Below are 25,540 nucleotides of genomic sequence, written 5' to 3'. Positions count from 1 at the left end.
CGCATGCTTGGCGGCTGCTCGACTGCTGCAGCTGCCTCTGCTGCTGCTGCTACTGCAGCAGCAGCAGCAGCCGCAACTGCTGCTGTCCCCCCAGCTGAAGCAGGCGCTGCTTCGCTCTCCGTCTCAGCAGGTGAAGCAGCAGCAGCAGCAGCAGCAGCAGCAGAACCATGTCTGCGCCGAAGCCTGTCTCCTGCTGCTGCAGCAAGCAGCTTCTGTGCTTCTGCTCCAAATTCGCACGGCAGCAGCAGCAGCAGCTGCTGCAGCAGCAGCCGCGCCTGCTGCAGCTGACCCCCAAAGGCAGCACGCTGCCGCCGCATCGCCAGCAGCAAACCGTGCAGCAGAGCCAGGAGGTTCTGCGCGGCAGCAGCAGAAAGCCGCGGCTGCTGCTGCTGCTGCTGCTGCAGCTGCTGCTGCTGTTGCTGCGCGTGCTGTCGTTGCTGCTGCTGTTGCTGCTGCTGCACCAGCAAGGAAGCTTCTGCACTTGGTGCGGCGGCAGAGGTCTCTGTTAAGGGAGCTGCCTCAGCAGCAGCAGCTGCTGCTTCTGTGCCTGCTGCCGCTGCAGTTGCTGTTTCTGCTGCTGGCTCGGCTGCTGCTGCTGCTGCTGTTGCTGCTGCTGCTGCTGCACCCGCCTCATAGGAGTGCAACGCACAGGGAGGCAGCAAACGAACAGCAGCAAGAACCCCTGCGGGTGTATACGAAGCTGGCCCGTGCTGCAGTGCCTTTGAGAGTACCTCTGCGCAGGAGCACTGCTGCTGCTGCTGCTGCTGCTGCTGCTGCTGCTGCTGCTGCTGCTGCTGCTGCTGCTGCTGCTGCTGCTGAGGCGTTTGCTGCAGCTGCTGTGGGAGGTGAGGTGCGGAAGTCTGGGAAAGAGTCTGCTGCTCTTCGCCTATCGGCGTCTGCTGCTCCGCTTGCTGCTGCTGCTCCTGCAGCTCTGGCTGCTGCTGCTGCTGCTGCTTCTCTTGGAGTTGGGCCTCCTCATGTTGACCTTCAGAAATAAAACTGGTGGCCATTCGTTCTTGCTGCTGCTGCTGCTGCTGCTGCTGCTGCTGCTCTTGCTGCTGTGGCGGCGTCTGCTGTCCCGCTAGCTCGCCCAGTATAGCCCACCGGAGTTGTAGAAGTGTCTGCTGCTGCTGCTGCTGCGCTTGTCGCTGCTGCTGCTGCTGCTGCAGATTCTTCATTGTTTGCTGCTCCTCCATTGTCAAGCGTGAGTCCCAGGAGCAGCTGCTGCTGTGGCTCTTGCTGCCGCTGCTGCCGCTGCTGCTGCAGCAGCAGCTGCTGCTGCTGTATCTTGCCGCTGCAGTTGCTATGAAGCGCTGCTGCAGTTCCTTGTGTCAAAGGGTTAGCCGGGTATCTGAAGCATGGAGCGTGGCTCCGCTGCTGCTGCTGCTGCTGCTGCTGCTGCTGCTGCTGAGGCCGCCTCGGTGTCTGTCGCGCTGCTGCAGCTGCTGCTGCTGTTCGCCGCAGCAGCAGCCTGCAGGCCAGCAGCAGCAAATTGTAGTAAACGGAAGGCAGCAGAAGGAGAGCTGGGGCTTTAAGGTGCAGCAGAAGACAGCTCGCTAGCTCGACGGCCTCCTCAGTGTCTCTCCCGCTGCTGCTGCTGGCGTTGCTGCTGCTGCTGCTGCTGCTGCTGTTGCTGGTTTGCTGCTCCCTTCCCGTGAACAATCGAAAAACAATAAACAAAATGGTGTGAAGTCGCAGCAGCAGCAGCAGCAGCAGCAGCAGCTCAGTCGCGGCGGCCAGTTTGAGTTGCGGCCAGCAGGCGGGAGGGACAGGACTGTTGCTGCTGCTGCCGCTGCTGCTGCTGCTGCTGCTGCATGTCCTTCTTTGCCTCCCTCTTGCACTAAATGACACAATAAGTTCAAACCCTTTTTTGGAGTTTAAGGGAGTTCTCTAAGTGGCAGCAGGTGAGGCAACGAGCAGCAGCAGCCCCACGCAGTGAGGCCCTGCAAGAGCAGCAGCAGCAGCGGCTGCTGCTGCTGCTGCTGCTGCTGCTGATTTGCTTGAACAACCGGCTCTTTAAAAGCCTTGTGCGATCTTATTTGCTTTCTTTGCTGCCAATGCGGCCGAGGCTGCTGCCTACACTGTTCAAGGACCAGCTGCTGCTGCTTTGGCTTGTCGCTTCTTCAGATTGACTGTTGCTGCTGCTGCTGCTGCTGCTGCTGCGCTGCTGCAACAGCGGCCAGATCTGCTGCAAACGGCGTTTTCTTATCTGCAGCAGCAGCTTTGGTGGGAGCCCCGGAGGAGACAGCGGGGAATTGCTGCTGCTGCTTCCTCCGTCCCCCTTGTGCGCACTGCTGCTGCTGCTGCTGCTGCAGCTGCTGCTGCTGCTGCTGCAGCAAAACAGCCCTTCTGGCTGCGGGCTTCAGCTGTACGGAAGGGCCCCACTGTTCCAGAGATATCTCTGCCCCAGCAATCTTGGGGCCTCCAAACCCTAGGCCTCGGCCACCAAACCCTAAACCCTAAACCCTAAACCCTCGGCGTGAACTCAACGACGGCTCAGTCAGCATTTGCTGCAATGAGAGGGAGGGTAGACGACAGCAGCAGCAGCAGCAGCAGCAGCAGGGGACCTGGGAGCATCGGCTGCTGCTGCCTCCGGCGCTGCCGCCGCTGCAGCAGCAGCAGCAGCAGGGGGCAAGCTGCATGCAGCAACTCGCTGCAGCACCCACCGTAAGGGCAGCTGCTTTTCACGCAGCAGCAGCAGCAGCAGCAGCAGCAGCAGAGGTAGCTGCTGTTGCTGGTCTTGCAGCAGCAGCAGTCCGCATAGCAGCTGTTACCGGCGCTGCAGCAGCAGCAGCAAGCGCATCTGCTGTTGCAAGTACTGCTGCAGCAGAAGCAGCTGTTCCTCCTGGTTGCGCAGCAGCGGGTGAGCTGCTGCTGCTGTTGCTGCAGCAGCAACGGGCTAGCTGCTGCTGCTGTTGCTGCTGCTGCAGCAGCAGCGCACAAACTAAGTGCTGCTTCTTCCTACAGTCCACATGACGCCGCCTGCAGCTGACCGCCGGTCCGTACCGTAAGTGGGAACTGCTGCTGCTGCCGTTGCTGCTGCTGCTGCTGCTGCCGTTGCTGCTGCTGCTGCTGCTGCTGCTGCTGCTGCCGTTGCTGCTGCTGCTGCTGCTGCAGTTGTGCCTGGATCTTTGGCAGCAGCTGCTTGCTGTCGCCTGTGTCTCAGAGGGCCTCCGAGCAGCGACTCCCGCGGGGACTCTGTAGCTGGGGGCGGGGGGCCCCCGGGGGGCCCCCCTGGGGGGCCCCATGGGGGGCCCCATGGGGGGCCCCATGGGGGGCCCCCCGGGGGCCCCCCGAGGCCCTCCACCGCCAGCAGCCGCCACGTCAGCTCGGCCTTTGCCAGGGGCCCCCAGGGGGCCCCCGGGCTCAGCGAAAGCTGGACCCCTTGTGGGGGCCCCCAGTGGGGGGCCCCCGGGGAAGGGGGTACCCTGCGGTGGCGGGGGGGCCCCCCTGGGGGGGCCCCCCACCACCTGGGGGGGGGCCCCCTGGGGGGCCCCCTGGGGGGCCCCCTGGGGGGCCCCCACGCGGGCATTGAGCGGGACGGAGGGTACTACGCAGAAACAGTCAACCACATGATTGATGAATGCACAGATGCAGCAGAAGGGGGGGGCCCCCGGGGCCCCTCGGAAACAGACCCTTTGGGGCTGCTGCAGGAGGACAGGGAGTTGCTGCTGCTGCGGGGCGCGCAGCAGGGGGGCCCCCTGGGGGCCCCCGGGGCCCCCGGGGCCCCGGGGGCCCCCGGGGCCCCCGGGGGCCTCGGGGGCTCTGGCGAGGGCAGTGCCCTCACGGGTTTTGGCCCGCTGCCCCACGAGCAGGGGACCCCGTTTGCTGCTGCTGCTGCTGCTGCTGCTGCTGCTGCTGCGCAGCTGGGCGGGGGCGCAGCGGCCGAGCGCCACTCGCTCGTGGCGGTGCTGCCGCTGGCGCAGCAGCAGCACGCGGGGCAGCAGCAGCAGCAGCAGCAGCAGCAGCAGCTGCTGGGGCGGGTGTCCTTTGGCCACCAAGACTCTGTGTCTTCCTCGGGGGCCTCCCGAGACTCTGCTGACGCAGCAGCAGCAGCAGCAGCAGCAGCAGCAGCAGCAGCAGCAGAGGGCCCCTCTTACGGCCGCCGCTCCAGCTCCAGTGCCGGCAGTGCCCACTTGCTGCTGGGCCAGCGGCCCAGCCGCTACATTTCTGCTGCAGGGGGGCCCCCCTTGGGGGCCCCCCAGGGGGGGGCCCCCCGGGAAGAAGAAAGTGAAAACTGGGCCCTTGGGGAAAAGGGGCCCTTTGGCCAGAGGGCCCGTCTTAGAAGACATGTCATTATTAGAATCCACAAGGGCATGCACCAGATCCTGGAGCTGCAGGTCTGCTGCTGCTGCTGCTGCTGCTGCTGCTGTTCTGCTGCTGCTGCTTTGCTGCTGCTGTTTTGCTGCTGCTGTATTGCTGCTGCTGTTTTGCTGCTGCTGTATTCCTGCTGCTGTATTGCTGCTGCTGTATTGCTGCTGCTGTATTGCTGCTGCTGTATTGCTGCTGCTGTATTGCTGCTGCTGTATTGCTGCTGCAGTTCTGCTGCTGCTGCAGTTCTGCTGCTGCTGCAGCTCTGCTGCTGCTGCAGCTCTGCTGCTGCTGCAGCTCTGCTGCTGCTGCAGTTCTGCTGCTGCTGCTTGTGCTGCTGCTGCTGCAGGTGGCGGAAGTGCTGCGTCTGCTGCAGGCGGAGTGTATGGACAGCACTCGCTCCCGCGCCTGCGTGCTGACTTACCGCGACTGCCGGCAGGCCTTCACTGATGTTCATCCGATTCCTTCAATTGAGATTAGAAGACATGTAATTTTAATTTGTTTGCCTCCAATAACTTGTTTTGTTTTGAAGGACTCAGTCTATTTGCTGGTCACTGAGGACTTGAAGCCCGACGAACTCATCTTCCAGCTCTGCAGACTCAGCAGGTACTACGCCCTCCACCAGCAGCAGCAGCAGCAGCAGCAGCAGCAGCAGCAGCAGCAGCAGCAGCAGCAGCAGCGGGAGCGGGAGCAGCAGCAGGCCGCGGGAGAGCTGCGCGCGCACGCGCTCGAACGCAACGACGAATTCGAGACGCTGCCCTTCAAACAGCCGCCGCTGCTGCAGCAGCAGCAGCAGCAGCAGCTGCTGCTGCAGCAGCAGCGCCCGCAGCAGCAGGTCTCCCCGGAAACTGCTGCTTCCGAGCACGCCTCCACCGGACACCGAAACGGCGCTGCTCCTCCAGCAGCAGCAGCAGCAGCAGCAGCAGCAGCAGCAACGCAGGGGCCCCCACGCCCGACCCCCGAGGGGGCCCCCCGGGGCCCCCTGCCCCCGGGGCCCCTGCCCGGCTCGCGGGGGGGGCCCCCACTCAGCCCCGCAGCAGGGGCCCCGGGCGGGGGGGCCCCCGCCAGGGCCCCCCTGGGGGGCCCCCCAGTCAACTTGCCCCCAGGCTTCTCCCGAGAGGGCCCCCCGGGGGCCCCCAGGGCCCACCCAGATGACTATGGGGCCCCCGGCGGGGGCCACGGGAGGGTACAGGGGCCCCACGGAGATGCTCTGAGCCCGTGGAACGGGGTTCCCCAGGAGGGCCCCCACGGGGCCCCTCACGGGGGCCCCCAGGGGGGCCCTCACGGGGGCCCCCACGGGGGCTCCCACGGGGGCCTCCATTGGTTCCCCCACATGGGCTCTCACGGGGGCCCCCACGGAGGCCCCCACGTGGGCCCTCATGGGGGCCCCCATGGGGGCCCCCCCGGGGGACCCAGTGGAGCGCCCAACGGGGGGCCCCATGGGGGCCCCCATGGGGGCCCCCATGGGGGCCCCCACGGGGGGCCCCCAGGGGGCCCCAATGGGGGGCCCCCCGGGGGGCCCCCCGGGGGGCCCCCGGGGGGGCCCCAAGACTCCGGAGGGGAGGGCGAGGGAGAGGCGGGGCTGCTGTCGCGTTCTTGCTGCTCTGTGGGCAGCAGCAACAGCCACAAACTGCCTTTTGAGTTTGCTGCTCTTGAGTGCATCTTTTTTGCTGCTTTTCAGCAGCTAAATGCAGGTGGGGCTGCCTTTTGCTGCTGCTGCAGTTGCTGCTGCTTGCTGCAGCCGCTGCTGCAGTTGCTGCTGCCCGTGTCTCTTTTCCATTTTGCTGCTGCTCTTTTGCTCCTTTCCTCTTTGTGGCTTTGTACTGGCTCTAGCTGCTGCTGCTGCTGCTGCTGCTGCTGCACTGGAGTGACCCCGACCTCAGCACCCCGAACGCGCCCCAAACCCCAAACCCTAAACCCTAAACCCTAAACCCTAGGGCCTGCGTTTGCTGCTGCAGACATTCTTTACCTGGAAGGCAAATACGGAGAGGCCCAACACAGGACCCGCACTAAAGGAGAACTTTTGTCTCTTTTGATGGAAGACCTCCACGCGCTGAAAGAGCCCATTTCCCTTTACCAAGTAACCCTAAACCCTAAACCCTAAACCCTAAACCCTAAACCCTAGCTCGCGGCGCCAGCGTGCGCGTGAGCGCCCCGCAGCCCCCAGAGAGGCCCTCGCTGGGGACTTCGGGGCCCCGGGGGCCCCTTGGCGGAGAGCCGCTGCAGTTGAGGGTCTAGGGTTTAGGGTTTAGGGTTTAGGGTTTAGGGTTTGGGGTTTGTTGGCCTGCGAAGGACCGAGTTGACGCGTTTGATAAGGCCTTTGATGAGCTCATCAGCAACAACACTTATCTCCAAAGAATGGAACTTTCCAAATACGCCAAATACCCCAATCTGTACGACGAGCCCACCGACAAGGCAAGCCCCAAACCCTAAACCCTAAACCCTAAACCCTGATTCGGGGTTTGCACACTGGGCGGCTGCGGACGCCCGCTGGGGCGCCAGGGGTTTTTTCACCACAGAGCACTGGCCCTTTAGTGCTGCTGCTGCAGTGCTGCTGCTGCAGTGCTGCTGCTGCAGCGCTGCTGCTGCAGCGCTGCAGCAGCAAATTGCTGCGTTAGAGGCTCTTGCTGCACCACACAGAAGGGTTCAGGCCTGCATCGTTGCTGGCTGTTGATTTGCTGCTGCTGCTGCTGCTGCTGCTGCTGCTGCCGCGATGCAGGAGGCGGTTAATCCAGATCTTGAGATTCTCCTCGAGTATTTCGACCAAGAAATTGACCAGGCAAGGCCCTAGCGGCGGGAGGGTTTAGGGTTTAGGGTTTAGGGTTTAGGGTTTAGGGTTTAGGGTTTAGGGTTTGGGGCGTAGGAGCCGGCGTCTGAGCATCAGCCGTCGACGCCCGACTGCCATACAGTGCTGCGGGTATTGCAGTGCACGCTGCAGGTTGAGGGTTTAGGATGTAGGGTTTAGGGTTTAGGGTTTAGGGTTTAGGGTTTAGGGTTTAGGGTTTAGGGTTTGTGTGCAGTTCAAGATCCGCGTGCGTCACCTGAAGGGCTCCATAGAAGACAGCGAGCGGCTGCTGACTCTGCGTTTGGCTGTAATGCGAAACTCTTTAATTAAATCTGAATTAGCTGCCACTTTGTTGGCTGCGGGACTGGCTGTGGGCACTTCCATTTCAGGCACGCCCCAAACCCTAAACCCTAAACCCTAAACCCTAGTGGCCCTGGGGCGGGCAGTGCGCAGGACGGCCTCTCCGCGGCCGCGGGGCCTTTGCAGCAGCAGCAGCAGCAGCAGCAGCCTGGACTTGCCTGGGCGTCGCGCTGCAACGCTTCGCTCGAGGGTTTAGGGTTTAGGGTTTAGGGTTTAGGGTTTGGGGTTCGCGGTGTGCGTGTGCGGCGGCTCAGGGATATTCGGAATGAATTTGCAAAATGGAAACGAAGAAGGCAGCAGCAGCCACGGAGTGTTTATTTTGGTGTCTTCTGTAATTGCCTTCACTGCTGTTTTGTCGCTTTTGGCGGTCCTTTATCTCGTGAAGACTATCAGGCTCTAGTTGCTGCTGCTGCTGCTGCAGCAGCTGCAGCAGCAGCAGCAGCAGCTGCAGCAGCTGCAGCAGCAGCGGCGGCAGCGCGCACACGCAGCGGCAGCAGCAACCGCAGCAGCAGCGCGCACATGCAGCAGCAGCAGCAGCAGCAAATGCAGTGGTATCAAGCCGTTACAGTCATCGCTAGCTGCTGGTGTTGGGGCCAGCAGCAGCAGCAGCTGCTGCAGCACCAGCAGCAGCCGCAGCGGCAGCAGCTGCCGCTACAGCAACAGAAACAACAGCTGCAGCAGCAGAAACAGCAGCTGCAGCGAGAGCAGCAGCAGCTGCAAGCGGCGCAGCAACTGAAGCCTCGCAACTTACGCAACAGCTGCAGCAGCAGAAGCAGCTGCTGCGTCAGCGAAAACAGCAGCTGCCGCCGCAGAAGCAACAGCCGCAGCAGCAAAAGCAGCAGCAGCGGCAGCAGCAGCAGCAGCAGCAGCAGCAGCAGCAGCAGCAGGAACATCCATTCGAGGAGAACCCGGGCGCTTCCAGGGAGCGCCCGTTAGCACTTTGTTTTGTTAAGGATATAAGATTGCACGAAGGCCGCAAGCCCTAAACCCTGATTTAGGGTTTACACCGGGCGATAATTCTTTGTAACAAAGGCGCCGCAACCCTTAAACTTCAATGCAGTTGTGGCTAGGGTTTGGGGTTTTTAGGACTCGGGCTTCATAGACGCACAGAAGAGCAGCTGCGTCCAAGATATAGGGTTTAGGGTTTAGGGTTTCGAGGGTTTAGGGTTTAGGCTTTAGGGTTTTGAGCCGCGCGGCCCCCCAAGGGCTGGACCCGCAGCAGCAAAGAGCCCCAGGGGCCCTTTGCTGCTGCTGCTGGGGGCCCCCTTTAGCTCTTCTTTCGGGGGGCCCCCCACTGGGGTCTAAAAGGGTCTTTTGCCTTCTGGGGGCCCCCAGCCTCAGCCTGGGTTTTGCTCTGTGGGGGCCCCCTGGGGGCCCCCACGCTTGCGGGGGCCCCCTCTGGGGGGCCCCCAAGAAGGGGCCCCTAGGGGCCCCCGAAGACCCTTCTGTTTCTTGCTAGAGGGGCCCCTCAAGCCAGAGACTGGGGGGCCCCTCGAGAGCTGTTCTAGCCAGAGACTGGGGGCCCCTCTAGGGCCCCCAAGGGCCCCCTAGCCAGAGGCTGAGGGGCCCCTCTAGGGCCCCCAAGGGCCCCTCTAGCGTGAGACTGGGGGGCCCCTCTGGGGCCCCCAAGGGCCCCCCATTAGCCTGGGGAAAAGGGGCACCAGAGGGGCCCCTTCCATTTTATTGGGCATTTTCTGCATTACCTGCAGCACTAAAAGGCCTGGAGTGCTTTTAAATAGTATTTATTTGCTTTTAAATAGTATTTATTTCGTGTCTTTTTCTCCAATTGGACTATTTGAGATTTTAATTTTAGTAATTAGTTTTGAACTTTCAATTAACAAACTTCTTCTCAAGAGGAACCGAACCCAGGGCCCTCTTGGCCCCTCACAGCAGCCAACAAACCTACGTGGGGCCCTCGGGGGGCCCCTTGAGGGGCCCCCTCGGGGGCCCCTTGGGGGCCCCCTCAAGGGGCCCCCTCGAGGGGCCCCCTGGGAGCCTCCCTCGAGGGGCCCCCTTGGGGGGCCCCCGAGGGGCCCCTTGGGGGGTCCAAAGGCCCCGCTAAGCGGGTCAAAAGGCAGCAGGGCCCCTCACGGCTAAGTCCGCGTCTGGGGAAAGTGGCTGGGGGCCCCCTGTGGGGCCCCAGCTGCTGCTGCCTTTTGGTTAAGGTTGGGGGAGAGCTTTAAGGGAATAAGACCTGGCCGGGCTCTGGGCTTTGGGGGCCTCGGGCTGCTCCTGGGGGCCCCGGGGGCCCCCAGGGGGCCCCCAGGGGGCCCCCAGGGGGCCCCTAAGGGGCCCCTAGGGGGCCCCTAGAGGGAGCCTAGGGGGCCCCTAGGGCTGTGAGAGTTCTCTTTCACCCCTGCCTCTGCCTCTCAGGTGTACATACACCGCAGGCCCTGGCTGCGGCCTTGTGTCTACGGCAGCAGAGGGCCCCCAGAGGCCTTTGGCTTTTAATGGGGGCCCTCAGGGGCCCCTAGGGGCCCCTACGGGCCCCAATTAAGAACCTTAAGTGAGCACCTAGGGCTCCCAATACCCTAGCTGGGGGCCCCCCACCTTAAAATGCCCTAATTTGGAGCCTATGGCTGCTTAATTGAGGCCAAGGGGGGCCCCACAACAACAGAAAGAGGGCCCAGGGGGCCCCAGGCCGCCCCCCAGTGCCCATGCCCGGCCTTTTTGCTGCTTCTGGCCTTTCCTGGGGCCCCACAGGGGGGCCCCTGGGCCAATAGGCCCTTTCTGGGCATCCCGAGGCCCCCTGGGGGGCCTCTGGGGGGCCCCCTGCGGCCCTCATGGGCCCAGTTCGGCTTGGGGGCCCTTTGAAGGGCCCCTGCAGCAAAAGCCTGTGGCTGGGGCCAGCGCCTAGCCAGGGCTTGGGGCCCCCCTAGGACTTGGGCCAAAAGGCCAGGGGCCTCAAAAGGGTTAATGGGGTTTAGGAGCTGTTGCAAACCCTTTTTTAGTGAGCTGGTACTATTTCTAGGCGGTTCGCAAGCCGCTGAGTGGCCGTGGGTCGCGGTTGAGGGTTTAGGGTTTAGGGTTTAGGGTTTGGGGTTTGGCGGGAGCAGGACCCCGCGGAGGCCAGGGCCGCGGGATTGAAGGAAGCTTTTGCTGCTCTTCTGAAATTGAGTAAAAAGCCAAATTAAAAAGCTGCAGCAAAAGAAATCCGGGGGAGAAGCTCTGAGCAAAGCCCGAGCGGCCGCGGCCGTATCGACTTGCTGCAGCGCAGGGGCCCCCGAGACGACTGCGGGGCCTCTTCTTCGGAATTTGCTTTTAAATGGAATTAATTTTGGAATTTAAAGTTTGAAATTTCCGAAAAAAGGACCTTTTCGAGGCCCCAAGAGCTGCAACGCAGGCGAAACCCCGAGGTGATGGCTGCAGCGCCGAGCAGCTGCCCAACAGCTTCTGCGCAGCAGCTGCGGCTCCTGGCTATGTCTGTGTTAGGGTTTGGCCTGCGTTAGGCGTCTGGGGCCCGGGCTTGCCAGCCTACCCTGCTGCTGCTGCTGCTGCTGCTGCTGCTGCTGCTGCTGCTGCTGCTGCTGCTGCTGCTGCTGCTGCTCTCCCGATGCGCCGCAGCCCCCTCGGCCTCGCCGGCCTCGCCCTCTGCGGCGCTGCTGCGGCCTCGCAGTTCGCCCTCGAGGGCCCCTCGGGCTCTGAGTTGAGCCCAGAGGTGGAGGGGGAGGGTACGGAGGCCCCCGGGGGGCCCCTGCTGGAGGGGCCCCCCTGGGGGCCCCCCGACTCGGAAAACGAGACTTACCTCAACCCCTACGAGCCCCTGCCCGAGAGGGGCCCCAGCGAGCAGCAGGGGCCCCCGGCCCCCGACTGGGGGCCCCCCGAGGGGCCCCCTGGCTCTGAAAGCGGGTCCTGGGGGGCCCCCCTGGACGGCGTGGGGCCTCCAGCCGAGGGCCCGGGGCCCCTCGGCTCGGGGGCCCCCCTCGAGGGGGTGGGGCCCCCCGAGGAGGCCCCGGGGCCCCTGCTGGAGGGCCCGGGGGGCCCCCTCGAGGGCGAGGGGCCCCCGGGGGGGCCCCCGGGGCCCCCGCTGGGGGCCCCCCGGGGGCCCCCCGCGGGCGGGGGCCCCCCGGTGGAGGCCCTGGGGCCCCCGCTGGAGGGCGCGGGGGGCCCCCCGGAGGCCCCGGAGGCCCTCAGCCTCAGCGAAGCTGCTGCTGCTGCAGCAGCAACAGCTGCAGCAGCAGCAGAAAGAAACCTTCTTTGGAAATCTCCAGACTCTTCAAGTAAGGGTTTATCGGAAACAACAGGAACTTATGAGTTGGATTCTTTTGACCCTGCGGGGAGGGAGCAGTCCATGCTGCAGCAGCAGCAGCAGCAGCAGCTGACGCAGCAGCAGGAGGGCGACGCGGAGCAGGCGGAGCTGCAGGCGCTGCAGCAGGAGCTGCTCAAGCAGCACCTGCTGCAGCAGCAGCAGCAGCAGCAGCAAGGCTTCACTGTCCTCGACTTGCTCGAAGACAACTTCAAAATGAAATCCAGCACGAGAGGAATGGAAGCAAGAGAAAGGCTGCCTCTGGAGGGCTGGCTGCAGCAGCAGCAGCAGCAGCAGCAGCAGCAGCGGCTGCCGCCTGCGGGCGGCGGCGGCGCCGCTGCTGCTGCGGACCCCGCCAGCAGCAGCAGCAGCAGCAGCAGCAGGGCCCTCTCCCGCCGCTGGCTGCTGTGGGGGCTGCTGCTGTGTGTCTTTGTTGCGCTGCTGCTGCAGCTGCTGGCAGCGCAGCAGCAGCAGCGAATGAGCGAAATAGAGACGCAGCATTTGCCTTTTCTTTCTCAAAAGCTGCTGCAGGTGCAGCAGGGGCTGGGGTCTCGTTTGCTGGGGTCTTCTTGGTCGCTGCTGCAGCAGCAGCAGCAGCAGCAGCAGCAGCAGCAGCAGCTGGAGACGCAGCTGCAGCAGCAGCTGGCGGAGCTGAAGGCAGCAGAGCGCGCGCTGCTGCAGGAGCTGCAGGCCGTCAGCGCGCAGAAGAGCCTCAGGGAGCAGCAGCAGCAGCAGCAGCGCGAGCAGCAGCAGCAGCAGCTCGAAGCTGCTGCTCTCGCCCAGCTGGGCCAAACGGGGCAGCAGCTCTCCGAGCTGAGAGCAGCAGCAGCCTGCGCCCGCCACGCAGTGGCGGGGCTGGAAGCAGCAACGGGAGTGAGCGCAGCAGCAGCAGCAGCAACGCTGCAGCAGCTGCAGCAGCACGAAGAGGAGCTGGAGGCGCAGCAGGAATTCATAGCAGCACGAGAGCTGCTGGCGCAGCTGCTGGCGGAGGAGGTGGAGGCTTTGGCTGCGGGGGCCTCGCGGCTGCAGCAGCAGCTGCTGCAGGAGCTGCAGCAGCAGCAGCAGCCCCCGCAGCGCATCCTCCAGCTGCAGCAGGAGCTGCAGCAGCAGCAGCAGCAGCAGCCGCTGCAGGGCAGCGAGCTGCAGCAACTCGAACAAGAAGTCGACAACCTCGTAGCAGCAGTTGCGGAGGCCCGCGTCAAGTGGCGAGAGCTGGACAAGTGGTGGTTCCAGCGGCAGCGCCCCTGGCAGCAGCAGCAGCAGCAGCAGCAGCAGCAGCAGCAGCAGCAGGGGCAGCAGGGGCAGGCGCAGCAGCAGCAGCAGGAGGCGCAGCAGGGGGGTCAGGAGCAGCAGCAGGAGAAGAGTCCGCAGCAGGAGAAGGAGCAGCAGCAGCGGGAGAGCGCGGAGCAGGACCCTGAGGAGCCGCTGCAGCAGCAGCAGCAGCAGCAGCAGCAGCAGCAGCAGCAGCAGCAGCAGCACGCCGCAGAGCGGCTGGCCTTCCGAGTCCGGAAAGAAACGCTGCTGCTGCAGCTGGCCAGACTCGAAGAACAAATGAAAACAGCAAAGGAGAGGGGCCTCGTCTGGCGCCGCATAGCCTTGGGGCCCCTCGAAGCTCAGAGGGGCCCCCAAGTTGCAGAGTTTTGTGTTGCTGCTAAGGGCCTCAGTACCCACTTGCACGCTTTGCTGCGGGCCCTCGACGCAGCAGCGCCGGCGGCGCCTGAGGGGGCCCCCCGGGGGCCCCCTGGGGGGGGCCCCCAGGGGGGCCCCCACGGCGGGGGGCCCCAGGGGGCCCCCCAGCGGGGGCCCCAGGGGGGGCCCCAGGGGGCCCCCCATGGGGGGCCCCACGGAGGGGCCCCCGCCGGCAGCGCGAGCAGCGCCTGCAGAAGCTCGGAGCTGCAGCAGTCTCAGGGAAACCCCTCGAGGGGCCCCCCAGGGGGGCCCCCGGGGAGCCCCCAAGGGGGCCCCCAGGGGGGCCCCCAGGGGGGCCCCCAGGGGGGCCCCCTGGGGGGGCCCCCTGCACTGCTCAGCCCCGGCCCTAGAGGCCGAGGGCGAGAGGCCCTGGGCAAGACCCTAGAGGCCCTGCAGCAGGGGGAGCAGCAGCTGAGAGCAGCAGCAGCAGAACTGTCGCTGTGGCTGCCGGAGGAGCTGCAGCAGCAAATCGAGCAGGCCTAGCTGCAGCAGCAAATCTGCGGGCCTAGCTGCAGCAGCAAATCTGCGGGACTAGCTGCAGCAGCAAATCTGCGGGACTAGCTGCAGCAGCAAGTCTAGCGGGACTTGCTGCAGCAGCAAATCTAGCGGGACCAGCTGCAGCAGCAAATCTAGCGGGACTAGCTGCAGCAGCAAATCTAGCTGCAGCAGCAAATTGAGTTGGCTTAGCTGCAGCAGCAAATCGACAAGGCCTAGATACAGCAGCAGGTTGAGTTGGCCTAGCTGCAGCAGCAAATCGAGTTGGCCTTGCTGCAGCAGCAAATCGAGTTGGCCTTGCTGCAGCAGCAAATCGAGTTGGCCTTGCTGCAGCAGCAAATCGAGTTGGCCTTGCTGCAGCAGCAAATTGAGGGGCCCAGCTGCAGCAGCAATTTGTGTCTGGCCTCGCGGCGCTGCTCCCAAGAGACACAAATAAAAAATAAAAAATAAAAAAAGTGAAGAGGGATAAATGGCAGCAGCACAGTGGTGTGGGGCGTGGGGTGTCTGTACATACACCTCAGCAGCAGCAGCAGCAGCTGCTGCTGCTGCTCCCGTTTCTTTTTGTTTTTTGCATTTTCTTTTTGCTGCTGAAGACCTCCGTTTGTTTGTTGCTTCCTCAGTTTGTTTTGCTGCTTCGCTAGTTCCCGCTGCTGCTGCCTAGCGCCCTTCCGTCTGCCGCTTTCTCTGCTGACGCTGCTGCTGCTGCTGCTGCTGCTGCTGCTGCTGCTGCTGCTGCTGCGCGGCCCGCGGCGTCACTCGTTTGTCTGTTCTACTTTGCGTCTCTAGACGCTTCCCGACTTTACAAAAGGAACTCCAGAACAAATCTAATTTAATTAATTTATTTAATTTGATTAATTTAATTGATTTAATTAATTTAATTAGTTTAATTGTTTCTTTTTCTCCTGCTGCGCGGCCTGCGCTGTGGAGCTCTTCGGGTGTTGAGGCTTAGGCGCAAAAGCGATAAATGTGCAGTTAAAGCTGCTGCTGCTGCTGCTGCGGACGCAGCAGCAGCAGCAGCAGCAGCAGCAGCAGCCCGGGAGAAGGCCACTTTGCATGCACTTTGATCTTATAAAGACACAAATATGTCTGTCAGCGCATTCAGCCTCCAGCTGTCTATACATCCGAGAGGGCACCACCAGCCCCGCATGCCCCCACGGACTCCTCTGGGGGCCCCTCTAGGGGCCCCCTAGGGGCCCCCAATGGGCCCCTCCAGGGGCCCCCAAGGGCCCCCTAGGGGCCCCCAAGGGGTCCCCTAGGGGCCCCCAAGGGGCCCCTTCAGGGCCCCCTGGGGGCCACTCCAGGGGCTCCTTGAGGGGCCCTCTGAGGGCCCCTCGAGGGTTCCCTTGAGGAGCCCCTCAAGGGGCCCCTCCAGGGGCCCCTCAAGGGGCCCCTCCAGGGGCCCCCAGGGAGCTCCCCTTGCGGCCTTTAAACGTAGTCTGCCGGGCGGGGGGCCCCCCACTGCATGCAAAGGGGCCCCCTTGGTGCCCCCGCAGCCAACAGTTCCTCCTGCCCTGGCACTGGCTGCGAGCCGTAGGTGTACAAGAAGCTGGGGGGCCCCCCGGGGGCCCCCAGGGGCCCCTAGGGGGCCCCCAGGGGCCCCTAGGGGGCCCCCAGGGGCCCCTAGGGGGCCCCCAGGGGCATCCAGGGGGCCCCCAGGGGCCTCAGGGGGACCCCTGGGGCCCCTAGGGGGCCCCCCAGGGGCCCCCAGCTGCCCCGCTCTACGGCCTCAGGGGCACGGAGGGCTCTTGGGGGCCTCTCTGGGAGCCAATGGGGGCCCCCAGGGGGCCCAATGGGGGCCCCCAGGGGGCCCCCCAGTGGACCCCAGGGGGCCCCCTGGGGGCCCTTTGGGGGCCCCCGGGGGGCCCCCGCTGGGGCTCTGGGCCTCAGCTAAGGAACTGAGAGAGCCACCGGAATGCTGCAGCAAATGGAGCAGTCAGGCGCAGCAGCAAAAGCAAAAAATAAATAAATACCAATTTGCATGCAGCCCCTTAAAGACTGCTGCTGCTGCTGCTGCTGCTGCAGCAAAGGGGGGCCTCAAACGCCCCAAGGGCTTCTGTCTAAGGCCAGCAGCTGCTGCCTCTGTGGCGCCACAGCCTGGGCCGCCCGCTGCAGCAGCAGCAGCAGCAGCAGCAGCAGCAGCAGCAGCAGCAGCAGCAAGCCTCACCATCAGCGTATCCCATGCGCTTGATGACAGAACACATGAAAATCTCAACTGGGCGGACGCCTGGGACCGGCTTGCGCTGCGGAAGCACAAAGAAAAGAAAAAGCTGCTGCTGCTGCTGCTGCTGCTGCTGCTGCTGCTGCTGCTGCTGGCGGTGGCTGCTTGCTAGCTCCATGAGGGAAGACACCCTAAACCCTAAACCCTAAACCCTAAACCCTCGGCGCCAGGCGGAGCCGCCGCGCAGGGCCCCGCGGGGGCTGCAGCCCGGGGCCGCGCCCAAACCCTAAACCCTAAACCCTAAACCCTAAACCCTAAACCCTAAACCCTCGCGCACGTCGCGGCCGAAAGTCACGTGGGCGTAAAGGCCCAGCTGCTGCCGCAGCTCTTCTTCACTGGCTGCTTGGGGTTTATCGATTTTGTTGCCGAGGACTACGAAGGGGACAGAAGCAAGTTCTTGCGTTTCCAGCAAGTGCTGCAGCACGCCAAACCCTAAACCCTAAACCCTAAACCCTAAACCCTAGCGGCTCCCTGGCTGCCGCGCCGGCCGGGGGCAGCAGCCTGCGGTTTGGGGCGGCGGGACGAAGCCCCCAACTCGCGGCCAACGGGGGCGCCACGCCCAGACTTTAGGGTTTAGGGTTTAGGGTTTAGGGTTTAGGGTTTAGACTTCGAGGGTTTAGGGTTTACCGTCAACTCTTCCTTGGCCTCTTGGAAGCGGCCCCTGTCCGTCGCGTCCACCATGAAAACAATTGCGTCGACGGCTGCGAAGTAGTCTCTCCAAATCCTCCTTGCTGCGCGCAAACCCTAAACCCTAAACCCTAAACCCTAAACCCTAAACCCTAAACCCTAACCCTGGCTTCGCCTGCGTCTGCTGCGCGCCCACCTGTCTCGTGGCCTCCAAGGTCGAACGTCTTGAAACGAATCTTTCCCACAATGAGCTCCTCAGAGTCTGCACCCCAACCCACACCCCAAACCCTAAACCCTAAACCCTAAACCCTAAACCCTAAACCCTGCTGCCCCCTGCCCGGCGCAGCAAACCCTCGCAGCAGCCCGTCCTCAGCCTGCACCCCCCAGCCGCCAGCGGCCGCAACCCCAAACCCCAAACCCCAAACCCTAGCCGCAACCCCCCACCCCCAAACCCAAACCCTAAACCCTAAACCCTAAACCCTAAACCCTAAACCCTAGCGCACGGGGGTGCAGCGTGGGCACGTGCTGCGCCACTCTGTCGTCCTTCAACATGTGCAGCAAAGTGGTTTTGCCTGCATTGTCGAGGCCGAGAAAAACAATGCGGGCGGACTTGCGGGAAAGTCCGAAGTAGCCCAGCACGTCCCAAAACCTGCGCAAACCCTAAACCCTAAACCCTAAACCCTAAACCCTAAACCCTCAGCCCGCAGCCCCGGCCCAGCGCCCCGCCACGCCCTCCCGAAGAACTCCAGCCCGTCACAATCCCCGAGCCGCACGCGCTGCACTCCTCCCGGTGACCCCAACCCCCAAACCCTAAACCCTAAACCCTAAACCCTAAACCCTAAACCCTAAACCCTAAAAGGCACCGGGAAACCCCTCGAGCTGCAGCCCGTGAGGCTGCTCCTGGGGCCCCAGACAAACTCAAAGAGGCCCCCAGAGGCAAAAGGCCAGAAGGGCCCCCGGCGCTGGGCCAGAGCTGCACCCCCACAGGCCCTGGGGGTTTGAGGGTTTAGGGTTTAGGGTTTAGGGTTTAGGGTTGGCCCCGGAAACCTCCGAACCCGCAGCAACAAGCCCTTCACTCTAAACCCGGCAAAGCCAGTGCTGCTGCCAGCAGCGAACGCAAACCCCTCATTGATTGCTGCGGAGCTGCTGCTGCAGCGGCACCGCTGAAAGAGGCCCTAGGGTTTAGGGTTTAGGGTTTAGGGTTTACCAGTTGATGAAGAACATCTTCTTGAGGCGGTTTGGCTGCGGCAGAAATACGCGCAGAAAAGACAGAGAACCTCCCGCAGCAGCAACAGCAGCAGCAGCAGCAGCAGCAGCAAACGAGGTCCGAGGGGCCTTTGAGGGCACGACTCCGTTTAGGAAGCAAATTGTATTCTGAAACCCTAAACCCTAAACCCTAAACCGCCACAGAAACCACAACAAGCGCAGCAGCCGCTACGGTGGCGGCTGCAGCCGCCGCCGTTGCTGCCGCCAGGCCCATCTCCCTCAGCAGCAAACCCTTTCCGTAAACCCTAAACCCTCCCCTAAACCCTCATGCTTAGTGTTTTGTGTTTCTTTTGCGTTGTTGCTTCTTTTTAAGGCGAATCGGCAAACCCTAAACCCTAGAATAGCGTCTAAACCCCCGCGCCAGCGCCGCTGCGGGCGGGGGGCCGAAGGGTTTAGCAAGAGCGTATCTGAACTCAAACCCTAAACCCTAACCCTTAAAATTGCACAGCAGCAGCAACTCAACATGATTTGTCCCGTCTCGCCGCCAGAGAAAGAGCCACTCGCCCCAGCAGCAGCAAGACAGCAGCAGCAGCAGCAGCAGCGGCACGGCGGGCGGCAGCTACAGCAGTGACAGCTGCAGCAGCTGAAGCAGCAGCAAAACAAAAGCCTATTTTGCCCAAAGAGGCAGCTGCAGAGCCCCCGGGTGAAACCACGGAGTCTCATGCAGGTCCCGCATGAGCTTTTAGGGTTTAGGGTTTAGGGTTTAGGGTTTAGGGTTTAGGGTTTAGGGTTTCCGGAACCATGGCGGAGGTTGTGTCGCGCCTCATCACCACCAGGGCCTCCCTGCCGCAGCCGGAGGGGCCCCCCCTGGGGCTGCTGCTGGGGGCAGTAGCCCCAGCAGCAGCAGCAGCAGCAGCAGCAGCAGCAGAGGGGCCCCCCAAAGACAAGGGCCAGGGGGCCCCCCTGCATGCTCTTCTGTGGGCCCCTCTCGCCTCTTTGTCTTCAGACCCGGACTTGGAAGAAGGAGAAGATGCCCTGGCGTTTCTCGAAAAGATGCAGCAGCAGCAGCAGCAGCAGCAGCAGCAGCAGCAGCAGCAGCAGGTGGTAGAGAGGCTCATTCGACAGGCTTCCCTTTGCTGCTCACATCACCTCGTTGGGGGCGTCGCAGTTTTGGGGCTTTGGGCCCGGGTGGGCTGCGCTTCTGATCAGCAGCAGCAGCAGCAGCAGCAGCAGCAGATGCTGCGGCTGCAGCAGCAGCAGCTGCTGCTGCAGGACAAGCTGCAGCTGCGGCGGCTGGCGGAAGCTGTTGCAGAGGGGGCCGCCCAGGGCCTCAACGCAGCAGATGAGGCAGCTGCTGCTGCAGCAACGTTTCAACAAGAGGCCAGCAGCAGCAGCAGCAGCAGCAGGAAGGTCATAAAGCAGCCCTTCGTGTTCGTGCTGCTGCAGCAGCAGCAGCAGCAGCAAGACACGTCGGTCTACTTTTCCTACTTCTCCAGCAGCTTCGCGCCCTCGCCTCTAAAAGCTGCTGAAGTCTGGCCGCTCTCTGCTGCTGGGGCCCCACTGCAGCAGCTGCACCCCAAGCAGCAGCAGCAGCAGCAGCAGCAGCAGCAGCAGTTGCAGCTGTGTTGCAGCCCCGTGAGCCTCCAGGTGACCCTGCTGCTGCCGCCGAAGTTGCTGCAGCAGCAAAGCGCAGCAGCGCTCCTGGGGGGCCCCCAGCTGCAGCAGCAACTCAGGGGGGCCCTCCGGTGTCTGGCAGGTTTGGATAAAAAAGAAAGTTGCTGCTTCTTCTATTGTTCCTTGCGCAGCCTGGGTCCTGCTGCTGCTGCTGCTGCTGCTGCTGCAGCGCAGCAGTGCAAGGGGGCCGTCTGCGACGCAGGCATGACCGTTGCTGCTGCTGCTGCTGCTGCTGCAGCAGGTGCAGCAGCAACTGCAGCAGCAGACGAGGGCCCCCAGGCGCTGCAGATGGAGGCCCTTTCGCCTGTGGCTACGCCGCACTTGTGTCTGCGGTTTGCTGCAGACGGCTCCGTTGCTGCTGCTGAGGTGCAGCAGCAGCTGCAGCAGCAGCAGCAGCAGCAGCAGCAGGAGGCGCCGGCGCCGCTTGCTGCTGTCCGCTGCAGCTTGATCCTCATGGGAGTCTCCGTGAGCTTCAAGCAGCAAACTTTGAGAGCAGCAGCAGAAGCTGTTGCTGCTGATTGGGCAAGAGGAGCTGCTGCTTCTTTGAGCAGCTCTTTGGAGGAGTTGTGGGGTGGCGAGGGGGCCCCTGCAGCAGCTGCTGCAGCAGCTGCTGCAGCAGCTGCTGCTGCAGCCGTGTCACTGCAGCAGCGGCGGCTGGTCGCGCTGCAGCACAAGCCCCTGCTGCTGCAGCAGCAGCAGCAGGCCCACGGCGCCGCAGTGCTGCTCGCCGAGCTGGCCCCCCCTCCCGCTGCTGCAGCAGCAGCAGCAGCAGCAACAGCAGCAGCAGCAGCAAAAGAAGCAGATGGCAGCGAAAGAGTTCGCCTAGAATTCCTTTTTGGACAAGAGGGCTGCTGGGCAGCACTAGGGGCCTCCTGTCTATTTGCTTTCCCAGAACTGGGGGCCCCCCTAGCTGCCCCCCTGGGGGCCCCCCCGGGGGGCCCCCGGGGGGGCCCCCAGGGGGGCCCCCCTGGGGGCCCCCAGGGGGGCCCCCAAGAGAAGATTTTGCTGCAGGAGAATGACAAGTACTGGAGGGTCCTTATTAATTACACGAGGACACAAAAGATGAAAATTGAGACCACGAAGAGCCCCTGGTGGGTTTATTTGCTGCCGCTGCTGCTGCTGCTGCTCAGCTACATCTTCAAGTTGTGGCTCTAAGCAGCAGCAGCAGCAGCTGCTGCTGCTGCAGCGTGTGGCTCTATGCAGCGGCTGCTGCAGCATTTGCTGCAGCAAATGCTGCACTTGCTGCAGCTGCTGCTGTTGTTGCAGCTGCTGCATGTGGCTCAAAGCAGCAGCTTCTGCTGCAGCTGCTGCTGGTGTTGTTGCGTCTGCTGCATGTGCTTCTAAGCAGCAGGTGCTGCGGCAGTTGCTGCAGCTGCTGCTGTAGTTGTTACAGTTGCTGCATTTGCTGCTGCTGCTTGCGGCTCCAAGCAGCAGCAGCTGCTGCTGCTGCTGCAGGGCGCTACGCGTTTCGCTCAGTCGACATTTTTTATCTGTAAATGCCACGCAAAGTGCGCAGCAGCAGCAGCAGCAGCAGCAGCGCAGCAGCAGCCAGCAGGGACCGCGCGATTCCCTTGTTTTGCTGCTGCTGCTGTAGCTTTTTGCTGCTTAAGCTGCAGCTGCAGCACGAACATTCAAAGCAAAGGCGCGGGGCACTTGAGACTTTTTATTTTGCATCTGAGGTGTACAGACACTAGCCGCAGACTGCCTGCTGCCCCACTGCTGCTAGCTGCTGCTGCTGCTGCAGTGGAGCAAACGCTGTTGCTGCTGCAGAGAAGCAAACGCTGCTAGCCCCTGCTGCTGCTGCAGATAAGCTAATGGTGCTAGCTGCTGCTGCTACTGCAGATAAGCAAACGCTGCTAGCTGCTGCTGCTGCAGCTGCTGCTGCTGCAGCAGCAGAGCGGCAAATGGTGCTACCTGCTGCAGCAGCAGAGCAGCAAATGGTGCTAGCTGCTGCAGCAGCAGAGCAGCAAATGGTGCTAGCTGCTGCAGCAGCAGAGCGGCAACTGGTGCTAGCTGCTGCAGCAGCAGAGCAGCAAATGGTGCTAACTGCTGCAGCAGCAGAACGGCAAATGGTGCTAGCTGCTGCTGCAGCAGAACGGCAAATGGTGCTAGCTGCTGCTGCAGCAGAGCAGCAAATGGTGCTAGCTGCTGCAGCAGCAGAGCAGCAAATGGTGCTAGCTGCTGCAGCAGCAGAGAAGCAAAAGCGCTGAAGCTTAAGAGACAAAGCAGTCATTGAAGCGACAAAAAGAGCCGCAGGGTTTTTGGGGCAACGCAGATTACGCAGTTTCTAAAGAGCTGCTGCTGCTGCTCTCGCTGCTGCTGCTGCTGCCGCTGCTGCTGCTGCTGCTGCTGCCGCTGCTGCTGCCGCTGCTGCAGCGACTGTTGTTGTTGCGGCTGCGGCTCCCACCGCTCTCGCTGTCGCTGCTGCTGCGACTGTCGCTGCGACTGCCTCTGGTGCTGCGACTGCCGCTGCTGCTGCTGCGACTGCCGCTGCTGCTGCTGCGACTGTTGCTGCTGCTGCTGCTGCAGCAGCAAATAATGCTGCGCTTCCCAGTGCCCCCCGCAGAGCCGAAGATCAAGTGGTCACGCTGATCTTTTCGCCAGCGCAGATGAGGGCTACAAGCAGCAGCAGCTGCTGCAGCAGCAGCAGCAGCAGCAGCAGCAGCGCGGGACTTCGCCGCTCGGAGAAGCAAATGCCAAAGTCATTGTTGCTTCTTTGCTGCTGGAGCTTTTCCTTCTTCACTTCCGTTTTCTCCCTCATCTTCGTCTTCGCTGCGGACGTCCTCGCAGTCCTCTCGCGACCCATCTGCAGCAGCAGCAGCAGCAGCAGCAGCAGCAGCAGCAGCAGCAATTCGTTAGTCTGAGCTGGTAAACGAGAGAGTCCGGCAGCAGCAGGAGAGAGTCTGGCAGCAGCAGCAGCGGCGACTTTATTTGAATTCATGAAGCAGTGAGTCTGGCTGCAGCAGGAGCAGCAGCAGCAATTTGTCAATTTAAATTTACGACAGAGTGAGTCTGGCAGCACCAGCAGCAGCAGAAGTTAGCAGCAGCAGCAGCAGCAGCAGCAGCAGCAGCAGCAGCAGCAGCAGCACTGGGGCTTCACTTACTGCGGACAGCTGTGATGAGGCCCACGGCCATTCTTATGATGCACCAGAACCAGTAAATGTGCAAAACCTGAAAAATAAAATAAATCAAATTAATTCAAATTAAATTAAATTAAATTAAACAAAATTAAATTAAATTAAATTAAATAAAAATGAATCAGAAAGGAAACGGAGTCCGGCTCATGGCGCCATATATATATAAATATATATATAAATATAAATATATATTATACATATTCATGAATATGAATATATATAATATATATTTATATAAATATAAATATATATTATATATATTCATACACATACAGATATACATGTATATAATATATATAATACACTTATTTATACACATACAAATATACATATATATATTCATATATTTATACACATACATATATACATATATATAATATATATAATATATTTATGTACACACATACATATATACATATATATAATATATATAATACATTTATTTATACACATACATATATACATACATATAATATATAATATATATAATAATAATATATATAATATATTTACTTATACACATACATATACACATGTATATATACCACCCACGCATGCACCCGCACGCGCATGCACCCAGCACCCACGCACGCATGCACGCATGCATGCACGCATGCATGCATGCAACACGCATGCATGCACGCATGCATGCATGCGCATGCATGCATGCATGCATGCATGCATGCATGCATGCATGCATGCATGCATGCATGCATGCGGACCTGGAGGACGACGAGGAACCAGGGGAGGACGAGGCCGCCGGGGATGCGCCAGCGAGACTCGACGAAGTCCTGCGTGAGGGCTCTGATGAGTTGAGTGTTGAGAGTGGGTTTGACGCAGTAAAAGGGAAAAAGAAGAAGTCTTGTTGTGAAATAAATAATTACAAAAAGACAAAAAGACAACTCCACCAGCCCCGAACCCACGCGGCTGTAGTGCAGCGACTTCGACAAATACAGAAACACGTCCGCTGCGTCGTGCAGCAGCAGCACCACCTGCGCAGCAGCAGCAGCAGCAGCAGCAGCAGCAGCAGCAGCGGCGGTGCAGGGGAGGGAGGGGGGGCAGCTGGCTTTTCAGCTTCGAGCAGGTTGCGCGGATGCACAGCAGCTGGGAATGCAGCAGCAGCAGCAGCTGCAGCAGCAGCAGCAGCAGCAGCAGCAGCTGCTGCTGCTGCTGCTGCTGCTGTTTGAGTGGCAGGCGCCTGGGGTCGCGAGACCGCGCGAGGTGTACGTACACCGCGCCGCTGGGCGCAGCGTGGGAGCGCAGTGCGGAGTTGAAAATGAAATTAAATGAAATTAAAAGAATAAAACTTGAAAGTTCGGAAACTAAATAAAATAAATAAAATAAATAAAATAAAAATAAATGAAAATAAATAAAAAAGAAGTACCAGTCCGATCTTCCAGTAGGAGCAGCAGTAGGAGAAGACGACGAGCATGATGGTGACGAAGTGGTGAATGAAAAGAATTGCAAAATCTCTTCTTCGAGTTTCCACATTTATAAATGCCAAACAACTTAGCCAAAAAGAAAGTTGAAAAAGATAATAATTCCGCGTCGACACTGACGGCAGCAGCAGCGGCCAGCCCCCGGAGCCCCGCTGCAGTTCTTCCGGCGCGCTCATCCAGTACCTGCAGCAAACGCGCTGCTGCTGCTGCTGCTGCTGCTGCTGCTGCTGCTGCTGCGGGGCAGCAGCACGGGCGAAGGGGTCCCGCAGCGCGGGCGGGAGCAGCAGCAGCGAGGGAAGACCGCCAGCAGCGCCAGCGAGGCAGAAGGCCAGCAGCAGCAAGGACAAGGCAGCAGCAGCAGCAGCAGCAGCAGCAGCGGCAGCAGCAGCAGCAGCAGCAGCGCGGTGGGCGTGTCCGGCAGCAGCTCACCAGCGGCCGTCGGGCTGCTGCATGTGCAGCCGGGGCCATCCAGGGACTTCTTTAGTTCCGAATTCTTGCAGCAGCACATAAAAGCCCCACACGCAGGCGCTGCCGTGCCATATAGTGTACCTGCCCCACACCAGCAGCGCAGCAGCAGCAGCAGCAGCAGCAGCTCAGCAGCAGGCGGCAAAGCGGCGCAGCAGCGCAGCGCACCAGTGCAGCAGCGCAGCAGCAGTGCAGCGGCAGGGAGGCGATTCGGACTGGTCGCTTCCGCAGCTGTTCAAGTGCCCTGCAGCAGCAGCAGCAGCTGCTGCTGCTGCTGCAGTTGCTGCTGCTGCTGCTGCTGCTGCTGCTGCTGAGGACCCACCAGACATTCTCCCCGAACTTGTGCAGCTTCCCCGGGCGGACCAAATCGAAAGACTTTGCAATCCGCTTCGAAATGCAGGGCAGCTGCCGCAGCGCCCCGCTGCTGCCGCCGCTGATGACCAGCCGCAGGATCATCACCACGATGAAGCACTGCAGCAGCAGCAGCAGCAGCAGCAGCAGAAGCAGCAGCAGCAGCAGCAACAACAGCGGCAGGAGCGGCCATGAGGGCTGCGCTGCAGCGCGCACGCGCCCTTCGCTGCTGCGGCCGTCCGCTTCAGCAACGCTTCCAGTGGACGCTGTGGCTCAGTCAGCAGCAGCAGCAGCAGCAGCAGCAGCAGCAGCAGCAGCAGCAGCAGCAGCAGCAGCAGCAGCAGCAGCGGGACTCACGACGAAGACGTAGACGACATCGTCGAAGGAAATGGAAGGGTTGAGAAGGTATTGTTTCCAAAGAGGACCTCTTTCGGACTCGACAAGAAACTGGAGAGTGTGGTAAACGAGAGTGCCATCTTCCATGCGAATGGACTGGAGTTTGCTGCTGATGAGCTGGCGCGCAGCTTCCAGCTTCAT

The 25,540-nt window shown here is 61.7% G+C and overlaps 2 protein-coding genes across 2 annotated transcripts in view; both read right to left on the bottom strand.

Annotated features, from left to right (window-relative positions):
* ENH_00044160 (hypothetical protein, conserved) overlaps window positions 1-1,196 on the bottom strand; it is a gene marked incomplete at both ends in the record, with an annotated part of 15,111 nt that extends 13,915 nt beyond the window's left edge. The window contains 1 exon segment of the mRNA XM_013585365.1: window positions 1-1,196. This exon segment is cut by the window's left edge and continues 2,188 nt beyond it. Coding sequence (XP_013440819.1) covers window positions 1-1,196 — 1,196 coding nt within the window.
* A 927-nt stretch (window positions 1,197-2,123) lies between these two features.
* ENH_00044150 (longevity-assurance domain-containing protein, putative) lies at window positions 2,124-25,540 on the bottom strand (the record flags this gene model as incomplete). Its single annotated transcript, XM_013585364.1, has 4 exons — window positions 2,124-2,431; window positions 2,568-2,653; window positions 24,975-25,123; window positions 25,361-25,540. 4 exons carry the CDS (start codon window positions 25,538-25,540, stop codon window positions 2,124-2,126), a joined length of 723 nt encoding a protein of 240 aa, XP_013440818.1.

The sequence above is a fragment of the Eimeria necatrix genome, genomic scaffold (genome assembly GCF_000499385.1).
Source record: "Eimeria necatrix Houghton genomic scaffold, Enh_scaff32, whole genome shotgun sequence".
Taxonomy (NCBI): Eukaryota; Apicomplexa; class Conoidasida; order Eucoccidiorida; family Eimeriidae; genus Eimeria; species Eimeria necatrix.
The sequence above is the reverse complement of the archived record's forward strand: the minus strand, read 5'-3'. Positions and strand labels throughout refer to the sequence as shown.